The sequence below is a fragment of the Panthera tigris genome, chromosome B1, assembly GCF_018350195.1.
Source record: "Panthera tigris isolate Pti1 chromosome B1, P.tigris_Pti1_mat1.1, whole genome shotgun sequence".
NCBI lineage: Eukaryota > Metazoa > Chordata > Mammalia > Carnivora > Felidae > Panthera > Panthera tigris.
The window spans coordinates 143,948,249-143,975,260 of NC_056663.1; the positions used below are offsets into that span (position 1 = coordinate 143,948,249).

A 27,012-nucleotide genomic window follows, 5' to 3' on the forward strand; every position below is an offset into this window, starting at 1 on the left:
AGTGCTATGAATATACCTAGTGGATTTACTAAGCTACAAAATGTCCCCTGCCAAACCCCATTTCTGGCTCAAGAAGGTATCACCTGAAGAATTTTACTGGAGGGGTGAAAAAGAAGGAAGAGGAGAAGGTAGAAGAAGAGGAGGAGAAGTTGGAGGAGGAGGAGGAAGAGGAGAGGAGGAGGAAGATTACAGGAGAACACAAAAGTAGCAACTACTGGGTGAAACTAACCAGAGCTTCACCAGACGAGCTGGGAGTCACTGAAACATACATGCCACACTCATTTCAGGAACCCTCACCCCTCTCTCCTTTACTGACACCTCTGTTGTTTTTCCCAGAAAAATGCTATTTTGGTTTCTGAAAACACCCTACTTTGGGATGCAAAGAATCACATGAGGTATTTATGCCAATTTTTATATTATTTTCCTGACAACTAACTGCAAGTAGCCTCCCCTAAAGAGATTCCTTCAGATGGAAGGTTGAAAGACATGCAGAAACGTTAACTATGTTTCCAGGGTCAGGAGAGCCCCCAAACGGGGGCTGTGGCTTTCTCCCTTCAGAACCACCCCCCCACCATGTGTACATGGATGGGGATGAGGCTACTGTGTGTGTCCACCAGCCCTCTCTCTCCACTGATGGACAAGGGCAATAGTCTCACCTCCAGAATAGCTGGGCTAAACTTGAAAACTGACCAAGAAAAAAAAATGTTGAGTTCCTTAGGAAAAAAAAAAAAAAAAGCTACAATACACTGCCTAGTAGGGTTAATACAGGTAGTGCCAACTGCCAGAGCTATCAATAAAAATTAAAAAGACAATGGAGCCCCTGGGTGGCTCAGTCATTGAGCTTGACTTCAGCTCAGGTCATGATCTCAGGGTTCTTGGTTCCAGTCCCTCTTCCGGCTGGGTGTTGACAGCTCAGAGCCTGGAGCCTGCTTCGGATTCTGTGTCTCCCTCTCTCTCTGCCCCTCCCCTGGTCACATTCTGTCTCTCTCTCTCAAAAATAAATAAACATTAAAAAAACTGAAAAAAAAAAAAAGACAAGCCACAAGATCAAATTGGGAAACAAACCTATCTATAGGCTCTACTGGCTCACTCAAGTTTTTCTGAGCTTTGAGTTTCATGAAAAGATTCCTAGCGAGGAGAAAAGTAAAGGCACCTTTCATGTCATTTCGTAAACACCTCTTGCCTGGAGTGGGGCTGGAATTGCCTCACATGGCAACCCCGTGGTTCGGGATGGCGGCTGTTACACCTGCTAGGATCCTGGCGCTCCCCGCTGAGGCTGTGTAGCCAAAGCGCCCAGAGTGTTCCGGAACCTCCGCAGACACGATTGCTAACCGTGCGGATACCAAAACGAAAGGTTTTCTCAGGCTTTCAGCAAGTCGAGAAAAACAAAAACAAAAACAAAAATGAAACAAAACACGCTATACTCTCAGGTCTGGAAACTTTTCCTGAAAATTGCACTCTCTTTTGTGAGCTGTCAGGAAACTCCTGGCTTCTTTTCCAAGGATTGTAACGACCCCTGCCCACAAGCGATTCAGGAGGAAAAGAATTCACGGACTATATAGGCAGCAGTCAAATCGGCTTGTGCCATATGGCTTTGGAACATTCTTATCGAAACATGCCGGTGTCCGCGTACTCCGCTGCTTGTTCCCCTGCCACCTTATCCAGAGTCAGCTGTCCCTTGTCCGGCTGCATTTTCTGGAAAAGCTGGGTACCCAGCACCAGACTGAAAGCGTTGGTTGAATGTCTCCCGGCCCCCACTAAGCCGAGCTCAGTCCTGATCCTCTCTCCACAGCCCCTGCCAGAGGCCGCGGTCGGTGGTCCTGAGACCCGCGAGACGCGCGCGGCGAAGACTTCCTGAATTGGTGTCGGGGGCGGGGGGTAGTTTTAGCCAACTTAACGGGTTGTGCCACGGTCTCTCCCCTTTTGGGGAGGCTCCGGGTCACGGGGTAGAATTGCAACCCCAGGTTTGATCGCGAGTCAGGCAGCTGCCGGTGGGGCTGTTAGTGCCGCATCATCCCCAAGCGCACCTCCTCACAGACGCGGGAGACCGGAGAGCAGAGACCGCCAAGTCTCAGGGACCGCAACCAGACCCGCCGCGCGCGCAGCCACCGTTTAGAGCCATCCAGATGCCATCGCCCCGCTCCCCCGCCGCTTCTCCCGCTTTCTCTTCCCTCCCAGGGTCCAACCTCCTCAAGAAGTCGGCTGCCCGACTCTGGCAGGGTGTGCTCGGAGACCCGAAAAGCCTCAAGTCGCCATCAGTATCGCCCACCAGGGTTCGAACGCGTCGCGCAGCCACCTGTTCCACAAAGCCCCGAGTTTGTGCGGGCGCGGGCTGCGACAGGAAGGACCCCGTCACCCCCTCGGTCTCGCACAGCCCAGGCTCTCCACAGGCTCACACCACCCCAAATTCAAGTGCGCACATACCTTCACGCAACTCCGGAGGCTCGCGCCACTCGGGCCGCCCGCGCGCGGTGACTTACTTCCCGGTGTCCCCGCTCCAGCCCCAGCTCCAGCCCCGGCCGCCGGAGCCCCTCCCGCGCCCGGCCGCTCGGGGAGGACGGCGCCCCCAAATACCTGCCGTGAAGATGCAGAGAGCGAAGAGAGTCGTGCAGACCATGGTACCCGGGTGTTCGGTGCCTAGCTCCGGGAATGACCGAGCGCTCCGGGCGCGTACGGCTCCTCCTCTGCCCGGCTGGCTGCCGCGGGAGCCGGGAGGCGAGGGCGGCTCTGCGCGCTCAGCCCCGGCGGCTCGGGCTGTTCCTGCGGCTGACGGAGAAGCCAGGCAAACGCGGTGCGGCTCCGTCAGCTGCGTGTGCTCCCGCGCCGGGCGCGTTTCTGCTCCATCCCAGCCGCCCGAGCCGGGGCCGCCTCTGCCGCCGCGCCTGCCCCCGCCAAACCCCTCCCACCCGGGCCCCGCGGCGCTGACAAGGCCACCCCCTGGCCTCCCCTCTCCCGGCGCGCTCGGGTCCCGGGAGCCCCGGCCCAGGGCGGCCTCTGCTGGACAGACTCGAGTTTTGAAAAGGTTTAAGAGTCTAGCACGGTGCTGGGAACTAAACGGATGCTGAGTGTGAGCAGATCTCTGCCCTGGGGAGTTCATCTCAACTTTTCTCATGAATGCTTACAACAGGTGACCATATGCCACCTTAGGCGTCAACCCGAGGAGCCAAGACCCCGCTATTGCGTGAGAATACACATTACTTTCCTGCGTGCAGGTTACACCCTCATGCGCATTCAACCCCACTGCACTTCCTGCTGCCTGAGCCAGGATGTCTTTTATCCTATTCAGCTTCTTACCAGAGGAAATAACACTAAGGTCAGGTAACAGTGATCATGGGATCACTGAGCCAGGCAACCCTCCTAGGTGTGGTATCATGACTCCTTCCAACAATCTTGTGACATAAGATTGCTGCTATTCCATTTACCAGATGAGAAAACTAAGGCCTAGAGAAGAGAAGTAATGCACTCAAGGTCACATAGCTGGTAAGGGCTGGGACCCCATAATTGAACAGTTTGTGCACCGGGGTTATAAAAACAAAGGCTGACATTTCCTGAGTGATTGCCGTGTGCTGGGCAACTGTGCTGCACAGATATTAACTGTGTGAATTCTCACAACAGTCCCTTGAGGTGGGCACTATTATATCTTCGTTTTCAGGGGAGGAAGTGGAAGTACAGGGAGGTTTAAGTACTTGTCCAAGACCACACAACTAGCTAATGGTATGGGTAGGATGCACCCGCACCCCCATCCTCTGTACTAAACTTGGTTTTCAAACCCCAAGGTTTCTGTATGTTCTGTATGATCAAAGCTGACCTTGCACTTAATCTTCCCCACCACCTTAGACTTGCTTGTTTCTCACACCTCTATCAGACCAGATGCCAGATCATCTCTAATATCTCTGTTGTTATGAGCCTGCTGGTCCCCTAGTCACCAGAGCTGGAAAGCGGCTGGAATTAATGAGCCTTCCTAAAGAATTAATTTGCTCAGGACCATTAGTAGCGCTGGGGAGCAGCTTTCTTTTCCTGTGGCTTCTTTTTCCTGTACTCAGGTTTCATTTTCTCACTTGTTTGGGTCTTATCACGGTATCTGTGATGACGTGCATTCCTCTGCCTGACCCCACCGGTTACCACTCGTGCAGCTGGTCACGCCTTCCACAACCAGATGAAACTGGGCTCAGAGGTTTGATGGTTTGTTTTGTTTTACTGGGATCTTTTTTCTTGGTTAATTGATTGATCCTTGTTGGAATGAGAAGTAGAAGATACCACAACCAGGTGCCTATCCTCTTTCCTCCTCCCTAGCCAGAGAACCTGTAAATTCAATTTGTTAAACATGTTTTCTGAGTGCTTTTGACCTTGAGGTTTTTCCAGTTTCTGGTGCTCTCTACATGATTATGAAAAATTTCTGCATCTGCTCTGTGGTTGTCTTGGGGGCAAGGATCACACACAGGTGAATTTTATATGTAAAATAAAACGTGTATATTTGTATATACATATTTCTTCTTTATCTTATTTACATATAAAATTTATATAAGGCAATGATGCCTTTCAAGGAGGGCCATTTCAGTAACTAACTCTATGATAGAAATAAATGTTTTTCAAAATCCCTGTACAGAGAAAAATATTCAATTGGATTTCAGCAAAACTTTAACGGAAACCCTCTGGGGCACAAAGCATGTGTGACTCCAGCTTTGATATCTAAGATGATGGTTTGGTACCCAAAGGATGGTGATTCCCACGTCTGAATCAGTTAAAATTTCCAAAGCTTTTCATTGTATACGGAATAGAGTTGAAAATGGTTTCGTTGACTAAAATCAGTCATTTTTATTAATGGTTAAAACTTGTAATTTATTAATTTGGTGAAAACATATTTGATCACTTACTAGATGCCAGACCTCATGCAAGGCTGTGGGAATGTAATAGGTTGTAAGAGTCAGGGTAGGCCAGGTTATGCTGCTGTAATAACCCACCCTAAAGTCTCAGAGGCTTAAGCAATAATGATTTATTTCATGCTCATCAACGTCTGCTATAAATCCAGGTCGTTTCCCAGAGTAGCTATCCTCTACATCGGGGAACTCAGTGCTATACCTCCATGTCAAATCCTGCTTCCACAGTCACCGAGATAGAGAAAGGGAGAAGCGGAGACTTAAGTGAAGCCTTTCCATCTTCTACCTGGAAGTCGCATGCACTTCTGCTCCTATTTCGTTGGTTAAAGCAAGTCATTGGCCATGCTCAACTTCAGGAAAGCAAGAAAGCACAATCTTCTTCTTTGCCCAGATGGAGAGGAGAGCTAGAGAGCAGGGGACAGTTGTGATGTGTGCCACAGTGCTTCATTGTCTCTGCCATCAGGAGCTTATGTTCTGGTAGTGGAAAGTCAAACATCGAATGAACAATCATAAAAATACATGCAATAACTTATTGTATTAAAAATGGCGGGGAGACAGAAATGGGTGAACTGTTTTTAAATTTTTTCTTTAAATAAATAGAATTTTTAAAGAGTTTTGAAATATATGCAGTAGCTTATTATATTAAATTCTGTAAATAATAATACCCACTAACATTTATGGAACTTCTGCTATGTATTAGGAATTGTTCCAGGCGTTTTATGTACTACGTTTAAACTTTGTACTGCATAAGGTTATATGAACTTTACAAATAAAGAGACTGAGAGATACTAAAAGAGACTGTAAGTGTGAAGGAAACCAAAAGATGCTATGAGATATTCCACCAGGGGGACGTGGACTCCTCAGTGGGTCCAGGAATGGAATTTGCATGCAACTCTTTAGTCACGTCTTATAGCAAAAGCCAGTTTCCTCATAGAATTCTCTTAGTCCCTTTATAATACTCCAGTGGGATAAAATCTAAGATAAATCTGCCTTTTACTGACTTCCACTATTTTTTGATCACTGTTAAAATGAATTTCTAAGGTTGTAGGCTTTCAACATCTTATGAAAAATTGCCCTTGGTTGACTGAGTTTTCGACATCCTGAATTTATTATAATTTACAGATAATATCAAATAATATAGTTAGGTAATACAGAAGTGTTAGCTTTGGGCCCTTGGATTCTTCCCGGCCTGGGAGAGACAGAATAACTTGGTTGAGAGAGCGGGGTGAGGCAGTACGTGCAATGGTTCGAGGCTGGGTTCTGATGTCTATCTAGCCCATGGTCCCCGAAGGCTGGATTCTCATCTGCTTTCTACCGTCTACTAACTGAGTGACTCTAATTACTTGGCACCGCTATATCTCAGTTTCCTCCTGGCATTATTGGGAAAAGTAAATGGATTATATAGGTAAAAAGGTCTGCATGTTCTCAGTGTGGATCAATGTTATCTATTATTAGAGGAGAAACTTTGGGGGGGTGCATTAAAAAACATTTGTGGATCTAAAGTACATGAGCAAAACATTACTGCCTGCTACATTTATTTCTTCAAACATTCAGCTGTGGACTGGGCTTCTGCCTTCAGTAATCCCACGCTGCTACAACTGGGTTGCAGGGGAAAGGCTCTTAACCTTCTGTGACAGCCCCTCCCCACCTCACCCTCTTCTCCAAAGGCAGGAATGCAGCAGCCTCCAGACACTGATAGCTTTTGTCCCGGTTTTATTTCTTTTCTCAAATTGCATTGCAAAAAACGTCTCCATGGGCTCTGCTACGTTTCCTCACATCGCTTTGCTTTTCTCTTCTCAACTCCCGATTTTCTCTTTTTAAATATTAATGACAGAAAAGAGTAAAAGAAGTTATGCAATATGTGTAAAGGTGTAAATTTGGAACTTTGCCAAGAAATATTTGCTTGAACAAGAGCCATTTTAAAAGGGCGAGATGAAACATGATTACTTCCCTCATTTAAATACAATTGTTTGAAGCCACTTGGGCTCTTTGAGGACACAAAACCACATGTCAGTAATTTTTATTTTAATTAAGGAGGAAGCCCTTAAAATATTTCAGGAAGACACTGGCTTCTTGGAGGTGATGCACATAATGAGACCGCTTATTTAAACAAGTCTAAAACGTGATTGAGTTGATGCTGGAGACCTGGATTATTAAATAGAAGTAAAAGATAAGTCACATATGTAGTTTAAAAATTTCTAGAAGTCTGATTTTAAAAAAGGAGAAAGAGGTGAAATTAATTTATTAAATGTGTTTAATAATATGCTTTATTTAACTTAATATCTCTAAAATATCATTTTACACGTAATGAATATAAACATGTTAATGAGATATTTTACATTCTTTTTTTCGTCCTAAGCCTTCAAAACCCAGTGTGTATTTTATACATACATAACATCTCAATTCAGACCGGGTGCACTTTGAAAATTCAATAACCTGGTGTGGCTAGCAGTTATCATAATGGGCAGTGTGGTATAGAACATCGATTGGCCCTGCGCATTACCTCATGATATATCCTGTGAAAGTACGAAGCAGTGCTTGTGGGACTTTCTTAACTGACAGTGGAGTAGTTAGAAGTCTAGGATTTGCTTATTGCATGGCCTCTAGCCCTCATTAACCTCTCGACTCTCAGTTTCCCCTTCTGTGAAATGGAGATTATGCAGGGTGCCTGGATGGCTCAGCTGGTTAAGCATCCAGCTCTTGCTTTAGACCTCACAGTTCATGGTTGTTGTTGTTTTTTTCTCAATGTTTATTCATTTTTGAGAGAGAGAAAGATGGAGTGCAAGCAGGGGAGGTGCAGAGAAAGAGGGAGACACAGAATCCGAAGCAGGCTCCAGGCTCCAGGCTCCAAGCTGTCAGCACAGAGCCTGAGGTGGGGCTCGAACTCACGGTCGGCGAGATCATGACCTGAGCCCAAGTCCGATGCTCAACCGACTGGGCCACCCAGGCACCACCACAGTTCGTGGTTTTAAGCCCTGCATCGAACTTGGGATTCTGCTTGGGGATTCTCTCTCCCTCTCTGTCTGCCCTTCCTTGGCACATGCACTCTCTCTCTCAAAATACATACATACATACATACTTATAAAGAAATGGAGATGATGATAATAATAATGATATCTTGCTTCAGAGGATTGTTGTAAGGATTAAATGCACAGAGGGCATTTAGAACAGACCCTAACAGAGGAGAGCCTCAGTAAATGTTAACTGTTACAGTTGGTAGGAATGGTTATGATGATAATGATGAGAAATGATTATTAATAGTAAAATCTTTTCAATTGTTATTGCAGTATTTGCAATAGTAAGTTCCTTACTATTCAGAGGCATTGACCTTGTCGTTTCTGCCTAGAAGTTTATGTACGCATTCAAAGTTTAGAACGACATTTCTCAAACATTTTGGTTTCAGGAACCCCTTACATTCTTAAAATGGATCAAGAACTCCAAAAACTATTTGTTTATGTGGTGGGGGCCTTTTCAGGACCCTTTCAGATAATTGTAGCTTGTTTTCTTTTACATTGCACCAAAACCCAATCAGCGGTCTTTTCTTAAAAGTTAGCAGCAGTGTGGAATCTGAAAGCGTCTCAGTGAAAATTTCATATTCTGTTCCAGAAGAATCTGTTGGTCTAGGGGTGCCTGTGGGGCTCTGTGGTTAAGCATCTGACTTTGGCTCAGGTCATTATCTCACAGTTCCTGAGTTCAAGCCCCGTGTTGGGCTCTGTGCTGACAGCTCAGAGCCTGGAGCCTGCTGCTAATTCTGTGTTTCCCTCTCTCTCTGCCCCTCCCCCTCTTGTGCTCTTCTCTCTCTCTCTCTCAAAAATAAATAAACATTAAATAAATAAATAAATAAATAAATAAATAAATAAATAAAATCTGCTGGTCTATTTTGCACATTATATCTTTTACCCATGTATAATTTTGTTACATCATGCATTGGTCATATAGAAAATATTGGTTCACTGAGTTATGAAGATCTTCCAAGTCTTAACACGCTTTGTCATACAACATCAAAAAGATTACATTCATTAATATCTCCACCTATGTCATCAGAAAAATCTTTAAATATTAGGAAGCTGTCAAGTTAATGGCGGAGGATACAAGTTTGGCCAAATTCTAATTTTCACTTGACAGCTTGAATCTTACCATTGGCGCTAATCACTGTCAACTGCATTCCTTGAAGTGACAGCCTCGTGTATGGGGAAGATGGCATACAAATATCCAAGTCTGAATAACCGTAGTTTGTCTGAGTCATTTTTTCAACTAAAACTCGTGTTCCACCAAAACACGGTTAGTACAGCTTGCAACTTGAATCATCCCATGAGTACGTTTCCTTGGGACAATCATCTCATTTTGGTATACGGCAAGCATGCCTTGTGCATATGTCCCACTTATTTACATAGACTAGAAAAAAAGATGTGTACTTAAGATGATGATTTGATAATGATTTTTGCTGCTTATTGAAGGACATTTCTAAGCGAAACATGTTTTTTTCCCCTTTACACTGAGCACGCATGGTGGTGAAGAATATAACGGCTGCAAGTATAACGTGCTGCCACTGCCTTCTGTGACGCTAAGACACCAAAGTTTTACCTACAATTGCTCTGACTATCAAGGCCTAAGCCAACATCCAGAAAGATTAAATAAAATTAAAAACATAAATAGCATCTTCGTGTTATTATGAGGATAGTTTTGACTTTGCAGACCTGACAGAATCTTGGGAACTCCAGGAATTAGTGGACCATACTTTGAGAACTGCTGGTGTAGGGAAATACCTTCAAAGTTTGTTAAGGATGCCGACTGTTTTATCTGTCCAAGGAAGACCTTTTTTTTTTTTTTTCCTTTTTTTTTTTTTTCCGGAGAGATGTTTATTCCCCTTTTGTAAGCAAGTGGCTCGAACGATGATCGCAACTTCCTATAAAGCCTGCCTCTTTTGCAACAGTGATTGGTATAGGGTGGACATCAGACTCTGATTTACTGAGTGCACTTTCCAGGATTTTAATACTTGCTACACCAGAAAATGCCACTAAGGGTTGCTCTCTGGAGATGAAATTATGGGGCTCTGGTATTCTGGTAGCCACTGCAGCATGTGGAAAAAAGCTAGTCTGAAGTAGGATACAGAAACCTGACTCTCAGAGAGAAGGAGGAATGGGAGAAAAGAGGTCCGATGGCTTTCCGGTCCCTAGTCACACTTGTCTCTGAGATGTAACCACACCTTTGCCCTTCTTGCCACTCTGAGCATTTCAATAAATTGCCCCTTCCGGTCATGCTAGTTCAAGCTGTGTTTCTGTCATCTGAAACCAAAAGAAATTAGCTCACGCCGAGGGCAGCAAAAGCTAACTTCCAAAGTCATTAAGTGAATGTTCAGTAATAGAGATTGAGGATTGTCTTTTCATTCAGGAAAATTCCAGTCTAAGCTATGAGCAAAAAAAAAACCCAAAAAACAAAAAACAAACAAACAAACAAAAAAAAAACAAAACAAAAATCACAGCAAAACCACACCACTACTAAGTTATTGGATCAGTATATGGTGAAACAAGTCAGGATATTCAGCTTCTATTAAAAAAATATGCATGGAACTGAAAGTGGTGAATTCATAAAAGTAAATAAAGTTCACCAATGACACTACAGGCTTAATAATACATTATAAATTCCAATTCTTTCCACAAATAGTTGTAATGAAAAACATAATGAATAACCTTGGTTTTAAATACCTTACATTCTCATAATATTTGTAAATTTATCCAACGAAGCCTTTTTTTTTTTTTCTGTTCTACACATGGTTTTGCCACCATCAGTTGTAACAAATCTTAATAGATTCTACTTCGGATTGTACTGAGTTTGTGTTTTTTTCATCTTCTTTAAAAATATTCTTGGGGTGCCTGGGTGGCTCAGTTTGTTAAGTGTCCGACTTTGGCTCAGGTCATTATCTAATGGTTCATGAGTTCAGGCCCTGCATTGGGCTCTGTGCTGATGGCTCAGAGCCTGAAGCCTGCTTCAGATTCTGTCTCTCCCCCTCTCTCTCTTGCCCCTGCCCTGCTTATGCTCTGTCTCTCTAAAATGAACAAACGTTAAAAAAAATTAAAGAAAAATATTCTTGACTTTAGTTTTCCTCAGACATCCCTAGATGCTGATTTTCCAGTCATTTCAATTCAGTCAAATAACTACAACTGAGCAGCGTTGATAACGTCTACTGACCCATTAAGAGTCAAGGAAAACCATTAGAAACATTTTCCTAGTTTTTAAGTTGACTAGTGCTGTCACTCCTGATGTCCTCAACTCTATGAGCAGTAGAAAGGCTAGCAGTCCAAACCAGTTTATTTTTTCTGGACACTTATTTTTGGCTGCTGCAATCAAATACAATTTAATTAACTCGCCATTGGTAAACAATTTTTCTTCCCTGGCTAACAAATGAGCTACTTAGAAAGTTCCTTTGGTTGCATCTTCATTTTGATTTTTCATTTTCATGGAAAAATTCTATTCTAATGAGGTATTTGTTTTAAATCTTATAATCTTTCTAACTGGGGAATAGTATGTATTGGTAACAACGTGGTGATTTTTAGTCTGGTTATGTTGACTTCTTTTAGTACAGCAATAGCATAATGCTTTGCAGTTTCGTTAGATAACAAAAGAATCCACACCTCCTTGTGCTTAAAACGTGTGATACTTAGGGACTACTTTTCATTTTTTGTAATTAAAGTTTTTTTAGTTAATTTATTTATTTTGAGACAGAGCTAACAGCAGGGGCAGAGACACAGAGGGAGAGAAAGAGAGAGAGAGAATCCCAAGCAGGCTTCCACACTGTCATAGAGCAGAGCCTGATGTGGGGCTCCAACTCTCGAACCGCGAGATCATGGCCTGAACCAAAATCGAGAGTCGGACGCTCAACCGACTGAGCCACCCAGGCACCCGTACTTTTCACTTTTTACATTTGTTTTGACACGATGGGTACGCGATAACAATACAAAGAAAATACAACGTGGCGGTATAGTGATGTGCGTGACACTCCAAATGCTGCCTGGTTGCGACTTCATCCCTGTGATTTGTAGCAGCAGCGTGAAGCCCCGAGAACGCCACGCAGCTTGTCACCACCGCTCCACCAGGCACTGCAGCTGGAGTGTGAAAGAGCTGTAGGCAGCACGTCAGCACACAAGTACAGCTGTGTCCCAATAAAACTTCAGTTACGGTAAACGCTGAAATGTGAATTTCATACAATTTTCTTATGTTATGAAATATTTTTGTTTTGATTCCCCCCCCCCGCCCCCCGCTATTCTGACGTCACAGGCAATACAAAAACAGATCTGGCCTCCTGGCCATAGTTGCCGACCTCTGCTGTAGCAAGGCTTTGCGTTGGATTCTGCTAGGTCTCTGGGATTCATTCCAACCTAAAACAACTTCAGATTATCAGCCTGGAGTGTCTTGAACTTGATAACGTATATTCATACTCCAAATCCATGTGAGGTTAGGGCTAGGGTTCTGATTTATGAGGGAGACTATTTTCCTTATTATTGTTTTTTCTCTTTTTTCACATGGAGCTGAGCAGAGTCTCTGACAGACAAGTTACCTTTTGTGTTTCTCTTTACCAACAGGTATATTTTCTTCTAGCCTATTTCTTTTTCTTTTTTTAACATTTATTTATGTTTTGAGAGAGAGAGACAGAACGTGAGCAGGGGAGGGGCAGAGAGAGAGGGAGACACAGAATCTGAAGCAGGCTCCAGGCTCTGAGCTGTCAGCCCAGAACCTGCTGCGGGGCTCGAACTCGCGGACCACGAGATCATGACCTGAGCTGAAGTCAGATGCTTAACCCACTGAGCCACCCAGGCACTCCTGTTCTAGCCTATTTCTTTATTAAAATTGTAGTCATCCTTCAAGGGCCCTTGCAATATGTCAGAAATCTAATCCCATTACTCATGCAAGAATCTAATCCCCAATTTATGCAAGTCAAGCTCTTATCTCTTGGTCCCCATTTGATCATCAAACCTAGGGCCTCTATGGCTTTAAGAACTGCAGACTGCTCTCCTTGCATACAGATCTATTGTCTTTTGGGAGAAGGGATCTTTGCTTTCTTTTGAGTCCAGAAATATATTTATGAAAAGTTTGCAGTATTTTATCCAGAGTTTTATAAATTGTTTGCCTCAGGAGGTGTTTTTTTTTTCAGAATAACTAGACTTACACATTTATAGATATGAAAGTCTCTTGTATTTTCTTAGCCCCCACTCCCATTTTCTAGTTTTAATTCCCTTTACTTTGTCTAACTCGATTTCTATTTTAAGCCTTATATCCCTTTAAGCTGGTGGAAAACCTTAACCCTAGTCGTTGTGATTTACCCCCAACTTTCTGGATTGTTCCAGGATCTTATGCAATGCTAACATTTAGAGTGGGATGACAGCATCTGGTTGTTGGGTCATCTGTTTTGAAATCCAGTCATTCTCTTCAGCATAGCTGTTCAAATCCAGGGGCTCTCTGTCGGGGTGGGGATGTAGGAGATTTTGCAAAGCTGCCTAGATTCTTATTAAGGTAGTCTTTTCATTACTGAAGTCTTTTCACTCCTCTAGTAGCTTTGCCTAGGACATGCCCTCTGTATTTAGACCTTTGGACCTCTCTGTTCTCATTATGCAAATTACGCTCTAAAGTCCTGGGAATTTCTTTCCTGTTTTAGGGAAATCATTTTTCTTTCATGATTCTGGCCTAGATACTTTGTGCTCTATCTAATCTTCTAGTTTTAGGGATTACTCCGTTGGAAAAAAGGCCTGGGAGATTACCAAACTATTTCTAATTTTTGCTCTGCTATAGTCTCTTTGTTTCCGTCCCTTCCTACCCAGCTGGCAACAAAAACTGGATTGATTATTTGAATTGGGGCAAAGGAAGAAAAAAAGTACAGCAATAATTTTATTTTATTTTAAATTTTTTTAATGTTTATTCATTCTTGAGAGAGAGAGAGAGAGAGAGTGAGAGCACGCGTGCGAGCACACGGGCAGGGAGAGAGGGAGACACAGAATCCAAAGCAGGCTCCAAGCTCTTAGCAGAGCCTGAAGCAGGACTCAAATCCACGAACCGCGAGATCAGGACCTGAGCAGAAGTTGGACTCTTAACTGACTGAGCCACCTAGGCATCCCTACAGCAATAAATTTAAAAGTAGATTAATAGTTTAAAATATTTTCCTGACACATGTTTTAAAGGCGATAGTAGATGAAAATAGTTCTGATAAAAGCTAATGACGCTTAGAAGAGAGCTGGGGCAGTCAGGATGGAGGGATAAATACAGACTTGACATATATTTTGGAGGCAGAAAAAACAGGACTACTAACTGATAATGTGATGAGGCTGAAGACGAGGTTGGAATCAAGTGTGACCCCCAGATTTCTGTTGGACTATCACTTTGTGGATATTGACCAGTTTGGCCAATCTTGCATCCGTTTGTAAATTCACTTCAGCGCTCCTTACCTACCTAGAAATACATGGTTTTGGAGTTGAGTCAGTTGTAACATCTTACTGGTCCCCTCATTTACTAAGGAGTTAAGTAAAACCTTTGATATGCATTCATTTTATGAGTCATGACTTTTCCTTTTAAAAATGTTTTTAAAGAATTAATCACAACTTATGATATTATAATGTTTTTAGTCTAAATTCGTTTTTAAAAATGTTTACTTATTTACTTTTGAGGGAGAGAGAGAGAAAGTGAGGGAGGGACAGAGAAAGAGAGAGAGAGAGAATGCCAAGAAGGCTCTGTGTTATCAGCCCTGACTTGGGGCTCTAACTCACAAACCATGAGGTCGTGACCTGAGCCAAAATCAAGGGTCCGATGTCCAACCAACTGAGCCACCCAGATGCTCTGTCTATATTCTTGTTAGAATAATTATAATTATAGGGATGCCTGGATGGCTCAGTCCACTGGGCGTCAGACTTTGGTTCAGGTCATGATCTCACGGTTCATGTGTTCCAGCCCCACATCGGGCTCTGTGCTGACAGCTCGGAGCCTGGAGCCTGCTTCAGATTCTGTGTCTCCCTTTCTCTCTGTCTCTCCCCTGCTTGCACCGACTCTCTCTCTCAAAAATAAACATTTAAAAAAATTTTTTAAAAGGAATAACTATAATTATCATTAGTGTAATGAATTAATAATTAATAATCTATCAAGGGTGGCAAAAATCTTGACAGCTTTATTGTCCACTGTATTCATTTCACAGATGAGTAAACTATAGAACAGAGAAGTGAAGTGATGTTACCAAAATTGTAATCGGTTTCAGAGAAAGACCCTCTCCAGCAACTTTTAGTCCAGTGCTTTTTTCATTCTACCCTTTAACTGAGCGTACTTTCTTCACCTTCTTGTTTTTGTGAATGTGGGCAATTCATGAAGCTTGAGACGGGTTGCTTCAGAATGATAAATTTAAGCTCTAACCACTTTCTGTGTGTCTTCAGAAAAACAAACAAACAAATAACAAAACAAAACAAAACAAAAAACAAACATGTATCTGGAAAACAGAGGGGAAATTTAACTCTGAGGCTGAGAGGGAAAAAAAAAAGGTGATTCGATATATTTTCATGATATGTAACACTGTTACCACGGCTAACCCAACTGGCTTGGAAACTTATGTCCTTCCCTCTACCACCTTTCCCTTTGGGTTCTATCATTGCGACTTTTTTGGTTGTTTTGAGCATAAAAATATTCTATTTATTAAAGCTAAAAATGCTGAACCTTTTATATTCAACTTACAATTTTATTCTGTTTGTTAATTCTATAGACCTACGTAGACTATATGGCATTTTGAAAGTTTTTAGGTAATAGCCTCTTATGCAGAACAAGTTAAATATCTTAAGACATTAAATTCCATTGTGAATTTAATGTTTGTATTTCCCTTTTAGGCATTTCTGATGTCAGGCTCCATGAACAAAACCTCTCCGAATTCTTGGATAATTCTTTTAAGACTAACAAGGTAAGTTTGCAAATAGTGACTCTTTAGTTCCTTTAGATATTCAGATAATCTGTAAACTCGAAAACTTTCTATTTAAAATCACCAATTATTTATTTATTTATTTATTTATTTATTTATTTATTTGTAAGTTTATTTATTTATTTTTAAGTTTATTTATTTTGAGAGAGACAGAGTGGGGCAGGGACAGAGAGAGAAGAGGAGACAGAGAATCCCAAGTAGGCTCCATGCTGACAGCTGAGGAGCTGGAGGTGGGGCTCATACTCAGGAACAGTGAGATCACGACCTGAGCCTAAATAAAGAGTCAGATGCTTGACCAACTGAGCCACCCAGGTGCCCCTAAAATCACCAATTTAAATGACCGATTTGTGTATTTTGAAAGAGAATTACAAAATGACTATACTAATAGGCCAAATTCTCTAAAGCAGTAGAAGTACACAAAATACAAAATATGTGGAGATTCCTAAGCCACAAATATTATTATTATTGTTGTTATTATTATTATTAGTTCATGATAAATATAATTCTCTGACACATGTTTTTATACTTACCTTTAAATCTTCCTGGGATTAAAATATGTTTACCCACTACAGAAACATTTATCAAATCCTAAGGCATTTTAGGGATACCTTCTCACACATATGATGACTGAAGATATTAGCCAAGGTGATGACTGGATTCTTCTGTCAACACCAATTATTAGAAGGACTTCATAATGTAAAGTATTTAGGCTCCCAGTCCATGAAATCCACTTCCCTGCTCTGCTCATGAAAGCCTTCATTCCCATCCAGGTGGCTTGGCTGAACCTGGTGTTTCCTTGACTGTTGACATAGTTGTAAATTCTTTAAACTTGACAGACCTTCTTTCAAATGCTTCAGTTTTGTGGAACCGTTCAACTCTTAAAGCTGTAAAAATGACATCCAGTTGAATCTTGGAAATCTGGTGCCTTTGGGTGACTATTTGATCACAAATTTTAAAGTCTAAAGCAATAAATGAGTTTGTTTGAAGGATATAGGCCATCCAAAATTGAAGGAACATTTAAAGGTCAGGCCTCTGGAACCAGGAATCCTCCTGTGAACAGAAGGAACAAAAGGAATGGTTTTTGGCAAGGACAAAGGAGGTTCAAGAAGACTTTTCTTCATCCATTTTCAGTTAAGACTACCCACACGGGATTAAAAATCTTAGGTGAATGAGTTCATTGGCCTGCTCTGTGTCAAATGCCGTCCCTTAGCCAGCGAGGTCCCAGAAGGAAAACATACCCTGGGACCTGAGAAAAAAATCTGAAACTTGAGAGGCTAATGAAGATGGCCCTACCAGCTTCTGGGGATAACGATTGTTTGGACAGCTCTGATTTCTTTCAAGCCAATGACAATAGTCCCTTTTGGGTAATTGTTGGAATGCCAGTGCTAGTGTAAAACTAATCTCAATATTTAACCAATTTCGATGTTATTACCATTCTAACGGAACTCATGCTAGAAAGCAAACTTGGAGCAGTATAACTTTTCCCCCCAAATTGACTCCCATATCACTTAATCCTTAAAGCAGTAGCAAGTAATCTTTCCGGAAGAAGAGTAAGGTCACATAAATAATAAGGTCAACCCAACTGCCTTTGGTCAAAGAGCATAATAAATTGACTCCTTGAGGCCGAGAGGGTGTCGCAGATCACCAGTGACCACATGAGTAACTGCTTCATCACTGCATCAGCAACCATTGGATGGGAGCATCTTGAGAATTCAGAAGAGCAGAAATGGTCCTCTTGGTAGCCACCGCCATAGAATCAGCATCACCTACTTTTGATGGTAAGCACTGCACATTTAACTTTTTTAAAATAACTTTTTTAAAATTTATTTTTGAGAGAGATACAGAGAACAAGCAGAGGAGGGTCAGAGAGAGAGAGAGGGAGAGAGAGCATCCCAAGCAGGCTCCATGCTGTCAGCACAAAGCCCAATGTAGGGCTCGACTCACGAGTTATGAGATCATGACCTGAGCCAAAACCAAGAGTCAGATGCTTAACTGACTGAGCCACTCAGGCACCCCACAGTTAACTTTTAAATCAACTTTTTTAATCAACTTTTTTTTTAATCAACTTTTTTAAATCAACGTGACCTCACAAGAATATTCTCCTTTGGTATTTGCATTAGAATAGGAATCCATTTTTCTATAGTAAATCCAAGGAAAGACTATGATCCTCAACTAATTTGTTTTGACTATTACTTGCAATATTATTTTCTGTTTATTGCACTTGACATTGGGGATACACTTGCTATTATTTAAGTGACATTTTGTGCCTGTAAAACATCCAAAGACATTAACTAGTAATTCTTGGCTTTAGATGTGGCAAGAGTTCACAAAAATCAATTAGAGATCCCTGTATTAGTTCTTCTCCTTGATGCTAAAAAAAACCATACTGAGCTATAGTTTAAAGCCCAGTGCCATCCAATTTTAAATTATTTACACTTTTTTATATTATTGCAAACTGTTTCTGGGTATACAGCCATGCTACATTAGGTTATACTACTGATAATTAAATAAGGGTAGGCTTGGTGATTAGAAGAGAACTTTGGCCAAGGAAGTGTTGAAAACACTTAGGTAGTTTTTTGCTGTATGTAAAATTTGACACCCCATTAAATAAAGCTATAACAATAACCCAATAAAGCTGAAATAGCTTCAAGGAGCATAAAGAGAGCTTTCAGGACTTTACTGTTAACAATGCAAAATGTCAGTATGAGAAAGGCCTTAATAGGGCCATGATTTCACATGCAAGATTGACTAGCAATGTGCGGATCAGAGGATTTGGGCTTCTGTGTTTTTGGTAGGGAGGGTTGTTTCGGCTTGAACTATCTGGGTTGGCCTGATCGTATGTTTGTGCTAGTTACATTTTAGACATCCACTAAGAATCTGGACTCTCTTTTTCACATGTTGTACTGTCACTGCAGGGAGGATGCCGAGACAAGGACTCCATTTCCCAGCACCTCTGCCTCCAGGTACAGCAGATGATTAATCCCTGTGAATGGAGTGTGATCAGAAGTGATCTGTGTTCCTTCCAAGCTGAGACTTTTAAAACATAGACGAGGCGGCTCTAACGCTCCCTTTTCTCCCTTCCCAGGACAGAGGGAGCCTGGGTTCTGACTCGCCATGGAAGAGAACCCCTCTCCCCAGCTAGGAATACCTGCACTAAAGTATTATGTGAGAAAGCCAAGTACTTCTATTGTATTAAGCCGTTATGATTTTGATGTTTTCGTTATCAAAGCTAGTGTTGCTTTGATTAAATATAGTATCTTTAGCAGGATACTTGTGCGACCGTCTCCTTTAATTGGTCCTATCCATCCATTCATTCGACAAATATTTATTGAGTGTCTATTATGTGCTAGGCAGTATGCTGGGCATACGTAATGAAGACATAGGCTGGATATTCTGTTGTTTGTACTGTAAGGGGTGGATTCCTTGGAATGGATTGGGGGAAGAAAGAGGAGAAGACAGGTCTTTAGAAAAAGTCAGTTGTGGGAAGAGTGCAAGGAGAACTACAGCTGCTAGGAGAGCATGTATGCAGGGGAATCTCATCTAATTAGGGAGTCAGGAAGGCCTTTCCATCAAAGTGGCCTCGGAGCTTAAGTTAGAAATGTGGGTAGGAATGAACCTGACAAAGGCTGGCAAGTAAGGGATGGAGGCACAGGTGGGAAGCCGAGAGAGCGTTCTAAGCAAAGACAGCACTGTGTGTGAGAGCCTTTCGAGTAAGGAAAAAGGCGTGGCATTTAACAACCAAAAGGAGATAATGGCTAATCTATTATTTTATGTGTAGTGTTTTTAAATAGACAAACAAATTACAGCACTAACATTTTCCAAGGTGTTTCACAGGATGACCCATTCTCGTCAAACATCGGTAACCTAATCAGAGTAGTTGGTATGGCCTGATTAGCTGTGTCTTTCTTTTGTAAACTGTACTACTACTGTGTCAGACTAGGAACAAGGCAGCTAATTATGAGCAGACTTTCAGCAGCTTTTATTGGTGTGGCAAAGATGCATCTCTGATTCTCCAGCAGTGTCTATTTTAAATATTTTGTCTTGTTATTTTTTCATAGACATGCACCTTTAAGTCAGAACCCAAATTGGTGAGGCCATGTTGATTCCACCTTATTATTTTTCCTCTGGCCTCCTCCTTTCCTACTCTTTCTCCTCCTCTTCCTTCCTTCCTTGCTCTCTTCAGTTATTATATTCCTCTGAGTAAAAATTATAGGCAAACACCAAAAGTACCGCGTTGTGTATCTGTAGGAACTCATGAAGAACAAAAAACAGTTAACAGTGATCCACGGAAGCCCCTGTCTCACCTAGTGGCTAGTATCCGGGAGCCTTGGATAATTGTGTACTAGAAATATTTATCATATCAAAAATACTTCTTGAAATGCCCCCCGCCACCGCCTCCCCAGACATTGATTTCCTCCTGTAGAAAACAGGCACAGAATCCAAGGGGGAAGCAAATCAATTCGGCAAACATCGGCACTGATTCATACTATAGCTTTCAAACCTATAAAAGCACAAAGCAGCTGAAAGATTTGTCTCTCAGAGGAAAGTCAAGATGAATGTTATTAGACCTGGATTAGGTTGAGTTAACCCGAGAGAAACCAGTTGAATACCTATCGGCCCAAGAGAATTACTAACTAGAGAGGTCTCCCCATTTCTCCCGGTCCTTTGTGGATCATAAACCCACCAGTGATCACATTCCCATGACGTTTGGGTTTCTGTTAAATTTCTTTCTCCAACAACACAGGTTGGTTACCTAGCACTGAACGGGTCTGGCTAGTTTCTCGCTGCAGCCCCGGTCAAGAACAGGCTGAGGGTCAGTGACAGGATGAGGACATCTGTTGCTGTAATTACTACTTTCAGACAATGAAATTATTTTAGGTTGGATAAAAAATGACCTGTTTGGTTGTTATTATTTCAGGGCTTATAGATGAAGAAATTTAGAGCTCGGAGAGTTTAAATGGCTTTCCCCAGTCACACATCTAATGAGTGACAGAACTCAGAAATTTCCTAAGCCCCTCTCCTCCACTTAAGCACTGCTGCTTCCTAAAGCTGCCATTCACCAAGGGCCCCATGTCACTGTCAAGTGCTTTAGACATCTGCAACCTGGTTGAATTCATCCTCACCTGGCCTTGCAAGAACCGATATAAGCCGAGGCAGCTGGTCCCCTGCCAGCTTTGGAGTAACTTCCCTCTCCAGCAGGTCCGTTTGCTGCATTCCATGACCCAAACCAGCCTGGCTTTTTAACCAAATAACTTTTTTTTCAATTTGGATATTTTAGGTTTCTCCTGCTGAGATTTGGCAACTCAGCTTTTGCTTCAGCTTCTTGGTTCCCAAACCTCATGGTGTGGCTGATCTGGTTTTGGTTCTGGATTCCTTACTTGTGGGTTGGGCAGCCCAAACTCACCCCATAACGTGGAGACAAGACCCCTGGTTCTGGCTTTCCAGTCCTGCAGTTCTTTTTTTTTTTTTTTTTTTTTTTTAATTTTTTAAAATGTTTATTTTTTAGAGAGAGAGAGAGAAAGAGAGAGACAGAGAGAGACAGAGTGAGAGTGGGGGAGGGGCAGAAAGAGAGGGAGACACAGAATCCCAAGCAGGCTCCAGGCTCTGAGCTGTCCGCACAGAGCCCCATGCGGGGCTCAAACTCGCGAACAGTGAGATCATGACCTGAGCCCACGTCGGACACTTAACCGACTGAGTCACCCAGGCATCCCTCCAACCCTGCAGTTCTACTTGGTCCCTTCCCTGCAAGAGAGCAACAGCATGTTGGCACAATAGAGGAGGAATAAGCTAGGAGTCAAGGTGCTTAATCTTTCCAGGGATCCACTTGTTATTTGTAAAAAGAGAATAATGGTAATAATAATAATAGCCACTTTATAAGATCATTTGGAGGGTTAAAGAGGTGATAATTTTAAGTGGGTCCAGCACACAGCAGGCACTCAATAAATATTATTAGAATCACATAAAGAAGTTTACCTTTTCAAAGCGCTTGGAACATAGTAAACTTTACACAAACGTGAGCTATTAGTCAAACTTTGGGGCCCAAAAGAGACCTTTGAGGTTACCAAGTTCATTTCTGTTTTGTTATACTGGGAAATATTGTTTAAATATAGTGACACCTTGTACTTCCTTGTTTTATTTCGTAATTACAGTAAGAACATGCCTATATTGTTGAAGAGTGTGCATATTATAGGAAAAAAAATCCTACCAACTTGTAAACGTCTATTTACAATAAATGCACCAGGAATCAGCCACCTTATTAGGAACTATCCCTTTGCTCACATCTTTGATGATCAAAATCACATGGAATTTCACACTGTCATGCTATTTTGCTTTAAGCACAGCACGTCATATTGATAGTAAGTCCTCTTTTATTTAGGCTAGTGAGATTTGGAGAACTGCTCAATATTAGTAAAAATTCTAATGAATGGCTCAGAAAAGCAGGTATTTTGGCAACGATGCGATCAAGATGGCAGCATAAGTTGTTTCTGACTTCTGTCCCCGCAGTGGGCAGCGACCAGCCATTGACAAGACACCACTGTGAAAATCTCAGAACGTGGGTGAGGCTGGAGCACCCCCCTGGACCCTAGGGACCAGAGACAGTATTAGAAGGGTAAGAGGAATGCTGCACTCTGAGCACATCACCCTCCCCCAGGATGGCACATCTCCATGCTGAGAGGGCCTGCGGGGAACTATGGTTTCTCTGGTGGGAAAAAGAGAACCCAGGGTGGACATGCTGCTCCCCTAGCATTGTGGCTTGCTTCCCTGGAGGCCAGTCAGCTGTGGCTTCATGGGGATCACGGGGAATCCGGCTTGACCACCAGAGGTTAGATTGGTTACAGAGAAAGGGGACGGGGTTATACAGTAAAGTATGCTAAGTCCAGAGCTAACATCATAATCAGTGATGGAAGGTTGAAAGCTTTGCATCTAAGATCAGGAACAAGACAAGGGTACTCACTCTCACCGTTCTTTTTCTTTTTCTTTAAAAAAATGTTTGTTTTTTTTTTAATGTTTATTCATTTTTGAGACAGAGAGAGACAGAGCATGAACAGGGGAAGGTCAGAGAGGGAGGGAGACACGGAATCTGAAACAGGCTCCAGGCTCTGAGCTGTCAGCACAGAGCCCGACGCGGGGCTGGAACTCATGGACCGCGAGATCATGACCTGAGCCGAAGTCGGACGCCCAACCGACTGAGCCACCCAGGGGCCCCAATTCTTTTTCTTTGTTTTGCTAGAGAGATAGAGAGCAAGTGGAGGAGGGGCAGAGAGAAGGGGAGACAGAATCCCAAGCAGGGTCTGTGCTGTCAGCCCAGACCCCAACCCAGGCTGGAATTAAAAAACTGTGAGATCGTGACCTGAGCTGAAATCAAGAGTCTGTTGCTTAACCGACTGAGCAACCCGGGTGCCTCCTCCCCCTCCCTGCTCCCACTCTCACGGTTCCTATTCAGTATAGCATTGGAAGTTCTAGTCAGGGCAATAAGAAAAAGAAATAAAAGGAATCAATCAGAAAGGAAGTGAAATTGTTTCTATTTTAAGGTGACATGAGGGGAGGAACCTGGGTGGCTCAGTTGGTTAAGCCTCCAACTTCAGCTCAGGTCATGATCTTATGGTTCGTGAGTTCCAGCCCTGAACAGGGCTCTGTGCTGACAGTTTGGAGTGTGGAACCTGCTTTGGGTTCTGTGTCTCCCTCTCTCTCTGCCCTCCCCTGCTTGTGCTCTGTCTTTCTCTCAAAAATAAACCTTAAAACAAATTAAAAAAAATAAAGATGACATGATTTTATATATGGAAAGTTCTAAAGACTGAACCAAAAACCTGTTAGGTATAATTAATTATTCAGTAGTTGCATAATACAAAATGAACATAGAAAAATCAGTACCATTTCTATATATTTGTAGCAAATTACCTGAAAAAGACACAAAGAAAATCCCATTTACAACAGCATCATAAACAATAAAATATTTAGTAATAAATTAAACCAAGGAGGTGAAAGATCTCTATACTAAAAACTATAAGACATTGGTAAAAGAACTTGGAAGAGGTACAAATAAATGGAAAAATATTCTGTGTTCATAGATTGGAAGAATTAATGTTGTTACAATGTCTGTAATGCCTAAAGCCATTTATAGAGTTAATGTAATCTCTATCAAGATTCCAATGAAATTTTTTAATAGAAATAAAAAAACTATCCTAAAATTGGTTTGGAACCACAAAAGAGCCCCAAATCTAAAACAATATTGATAAAGGAGAACAAAGTTGGAAGCATTACACTTCTTGATTTCAAACTATAGTATAAATCTATAGCAATCAAAACAGTATGGTATTGGCATAAAAACAGACATATAGACCAATGGAACAGAACTGAGAGCCTAGTTTAGTACTAAACACACACATATGTGGCCAGCTAATATTTGACAAGGAAGCTAAGAATACTCAAAGAGAAAAGATAAGTCTTTTCTTTAAATGGTGTTGGGAAAAGCTCCTTGACAATGGTCTCGGCAATTTGTTTTAGATACGGCACTTAAAGCACAAGCAACAAGATAAAAAATAAATATGTGCAACTACATCAAACTAAAAAGCTCTGCACAATCTCAAAAATGATGAACGTAACGAAAAGGCAACCCATGAAATGGGAGAAAATATTTGCAAAACATGTATCTGATAAGGGGTTAGTATCCAAAATACATAAAGCACTCATACAACTCAATAGCAACAAGCCAAATAATCCAATGAATAAATGGGCAAATGACCTGAATAAACACTTTCCCAAAGCAGATATTCAAATGGCCAACAGGTACTGGAAAGGATGTTCAGCATCAGTCATCATCAGAGGATTGCAAATCAGAACCAGAATGGGATATTATCTCCCACCTGTTAGGATACTGTCATCAAAATGTCAAGAGATAACAAATGCTGAGGGGCATGTGGAGAAATGGGACCTTTGTGTACCGTTAGTGGGAATGTAAATTGTGGAGTTACTATGGAAAACAACGTGGGGGTTCCTCAAAAATTAAAAATAAGACTACCATATGATCCAGCAATTTCACTCCTGGGTATATATAGAAAGAAAATGAAACTGCTACATCAGAGATATTGGGACCCTCAAATGTATTGCAGCATTATTTACAACAATCAAGATGTGAAAACCATCTATGTGTCCACTGACAATGAATCAATAAAGAAAATGTGATACATATATATCACATGGATGGACTTTGAGGGTATTATGCTAGGTGAGACAAGTAAGACAGAGAAAGGCAAATACTATATGATCCTAGTTATACGTGATATCTAAAAAGCTTGAGAAGTACGTGGGTGACTCGGTTAAGTTTCCAGCTATTGATTTTGGCTCGGGTCATGATCTCATGATTCCTGGGATTGAGCCTTGTGTCCGCTCTGTGCTGATAGCACGGAGCCCACTTGGGACTCTCTCTCCCTCTCTCTCTGTCCCTCCCCTGCTGTCTCTCTCTCTCTCTCTCTCTCTCTCAAAATAAATAAACATTTAAGAAAACATTAAAAAAAACTTGAACTCATAGAAATAGAGAACAGGTTGGTGGTTTCTAGACAAGGGGAAGTAAAGGGTGGGAGAGATGGATGAAGGGGGTCAGAGGGTATAAGGTAAATAGATTCTGGGGATGTGATATGCAGCATGGTGGCTATAGTTAATAATACTGTAGAGTATATTTGAAAGTTGCTAAGAGAGGAGATCTTAAAAATTCTCAGGATAAGAAAAACAATTATAACTATGAAAGATGATGGATGTTAACTAATTGCAGTAATCATTTGGCAATACATATGTATATCAAGTCATTGTGTTATACACTTTTAACTTATATAATGTTACATGTCAGTTATATTCCAATAAAACTTGAAAACGTATAAAAAAAGGAAAGTAGGTTTTTAAACTTTCAGATATACACAATAATTTACTTAGCAAAATACTTCTTTGTGGGTAAATAGCTTCAGTATTTTCCTTATATGAATTATCAAGTATTCTGAATTTAAGAAACCAGTTAATGAAGTTTTATTATATATTTTCAAATTTCTTTTTGCTGTGACTTCCCCCAGGCAAGCATAACAAGAGATTTAAAAATCAAGACTTAGATTTAATGAATATCATGTTGGATGAACATAATTACTTATAGCCTTAAGGGCCAACCAATCTGGTTTTTATTGCAGTAACTAGAAAAGAACATCTCAAAGATGAAGATCATCCTTAAAAAAACTTCATCTTATCTTGCTCTAACAAATGCTCTTTACAAAATGCTTTCTCTGCTTAAATGTTATGTCTGTGTGCTATAGACAGAATGTTTGTGTCCCTCCAAAATTCATATGTTAAATCCTTATGCCCAGTGTAATGGTTTTAAAAGGTAAGGCCTATGAGAAGTGATTAGGTCATGGGATGAAGCCTTGATGATAGGGATTAATAGCCTTATAAAAGAGACCTTAAGGCTCTCTCCTTCCTTTTGCCGTATGAGAACACAGAGAGAAGACGGCCATCTATTAACCAGGAAGCAGCCCTCACCAGAAGTCAAATCCGCTGACATTTTGATCCAGGACTTCCCAGACTCCAGAACTGTGAGAAAGAAATTTCTGTTGTTTATAAGGCATCAGCCTATGTTATTCTGTTATAACAGCTTGAACAGACAAAGACACTGTTTTACAATAAAATACTTTTTATGAAGGGGTAAAAAAATAGATCTTTAGGCTTTGAGAAGCTATACAGATGGACAGTGACCAAACCATATATGACAACAGAACTTTGACCCACAACCTTGGCATCAACCAGTCCAGAATGGTCAGGATTTGGTCAATTACTGACAATTTCTCTATTTTTTTGCCTTGCTTCCACCTCAGGACCAACTAAGAAAAGCCAATATGCTCCCCAAACCAATTACATATGATGCCTTCCTTCTGGTGAGCCTCTTTCCAGTTTCCCCATATGGACACCTTCCCAACATATCATACGTGAAGCCACGCCTTTTTATTTTCACTATAAAACTTTCGCATTCCCTTGCCTGTTTTTAAGTCTTTCCCAAACACAAGTGATGGTGTTGACTCATTTGCTATATGGCAAACTTTGAATAAATAGCCTATGTTGCTTCCATTGGATGGGCTTTGCTTATTTGTGTTTTCTTTGTGGTTTTTTTTTTTTGTGGTTTTCTTGTGGTTTTCTTTGTGTATGTTGCTCAATGCTGTGGAT

At 41.6% G+C, this 27,012-nt stretch overlaps 1 protein-coding gene and 1 long non-coding RNA gene across 2 annotated transcripts in view; one reads left to right on the forward strand and one right to left on the reverse strand.

Moving 5' to 3' along the window:
* PARM1 (prostate androgen-regulated mucin-like protein 1) overlaps positions 1 to 2,854 on the reverse strand; it is a 105,390-nt gene extending 102,536 nt beyond the window's left edge. The window contains exon 1 of the mRNA XM_042984380.1: positions 2,575 to 2,854. Coding sequence (XP_042840314.1) covers positions 2,575 to 2,617 — 43 coding nt within the window. The 5' untranslated portion in view covers positions 2,618 to 2,854. The remainder of the gene's footprint in view (positions 1 to 2,574) is intronic.
* Positions 2,855 to 16,596: 13,742 nt separating this feature from the next.
* LOC122237721 lies at positions 16,597 to 19,086 on the forward strand. Its single transcript, XR_006216334.1, has 3 exons — positions 16,597 to 17,594; positions 18,732 to 18,779; positions 18,902 to 19,086. It is a non-coding gene; the product is annotated as an uncharacterized LOC122237721 (long non-coding RNA).
* The last annotated feature ends 7,926 nt before the right edge of the window (positions 19,087 to 27,012 follow it).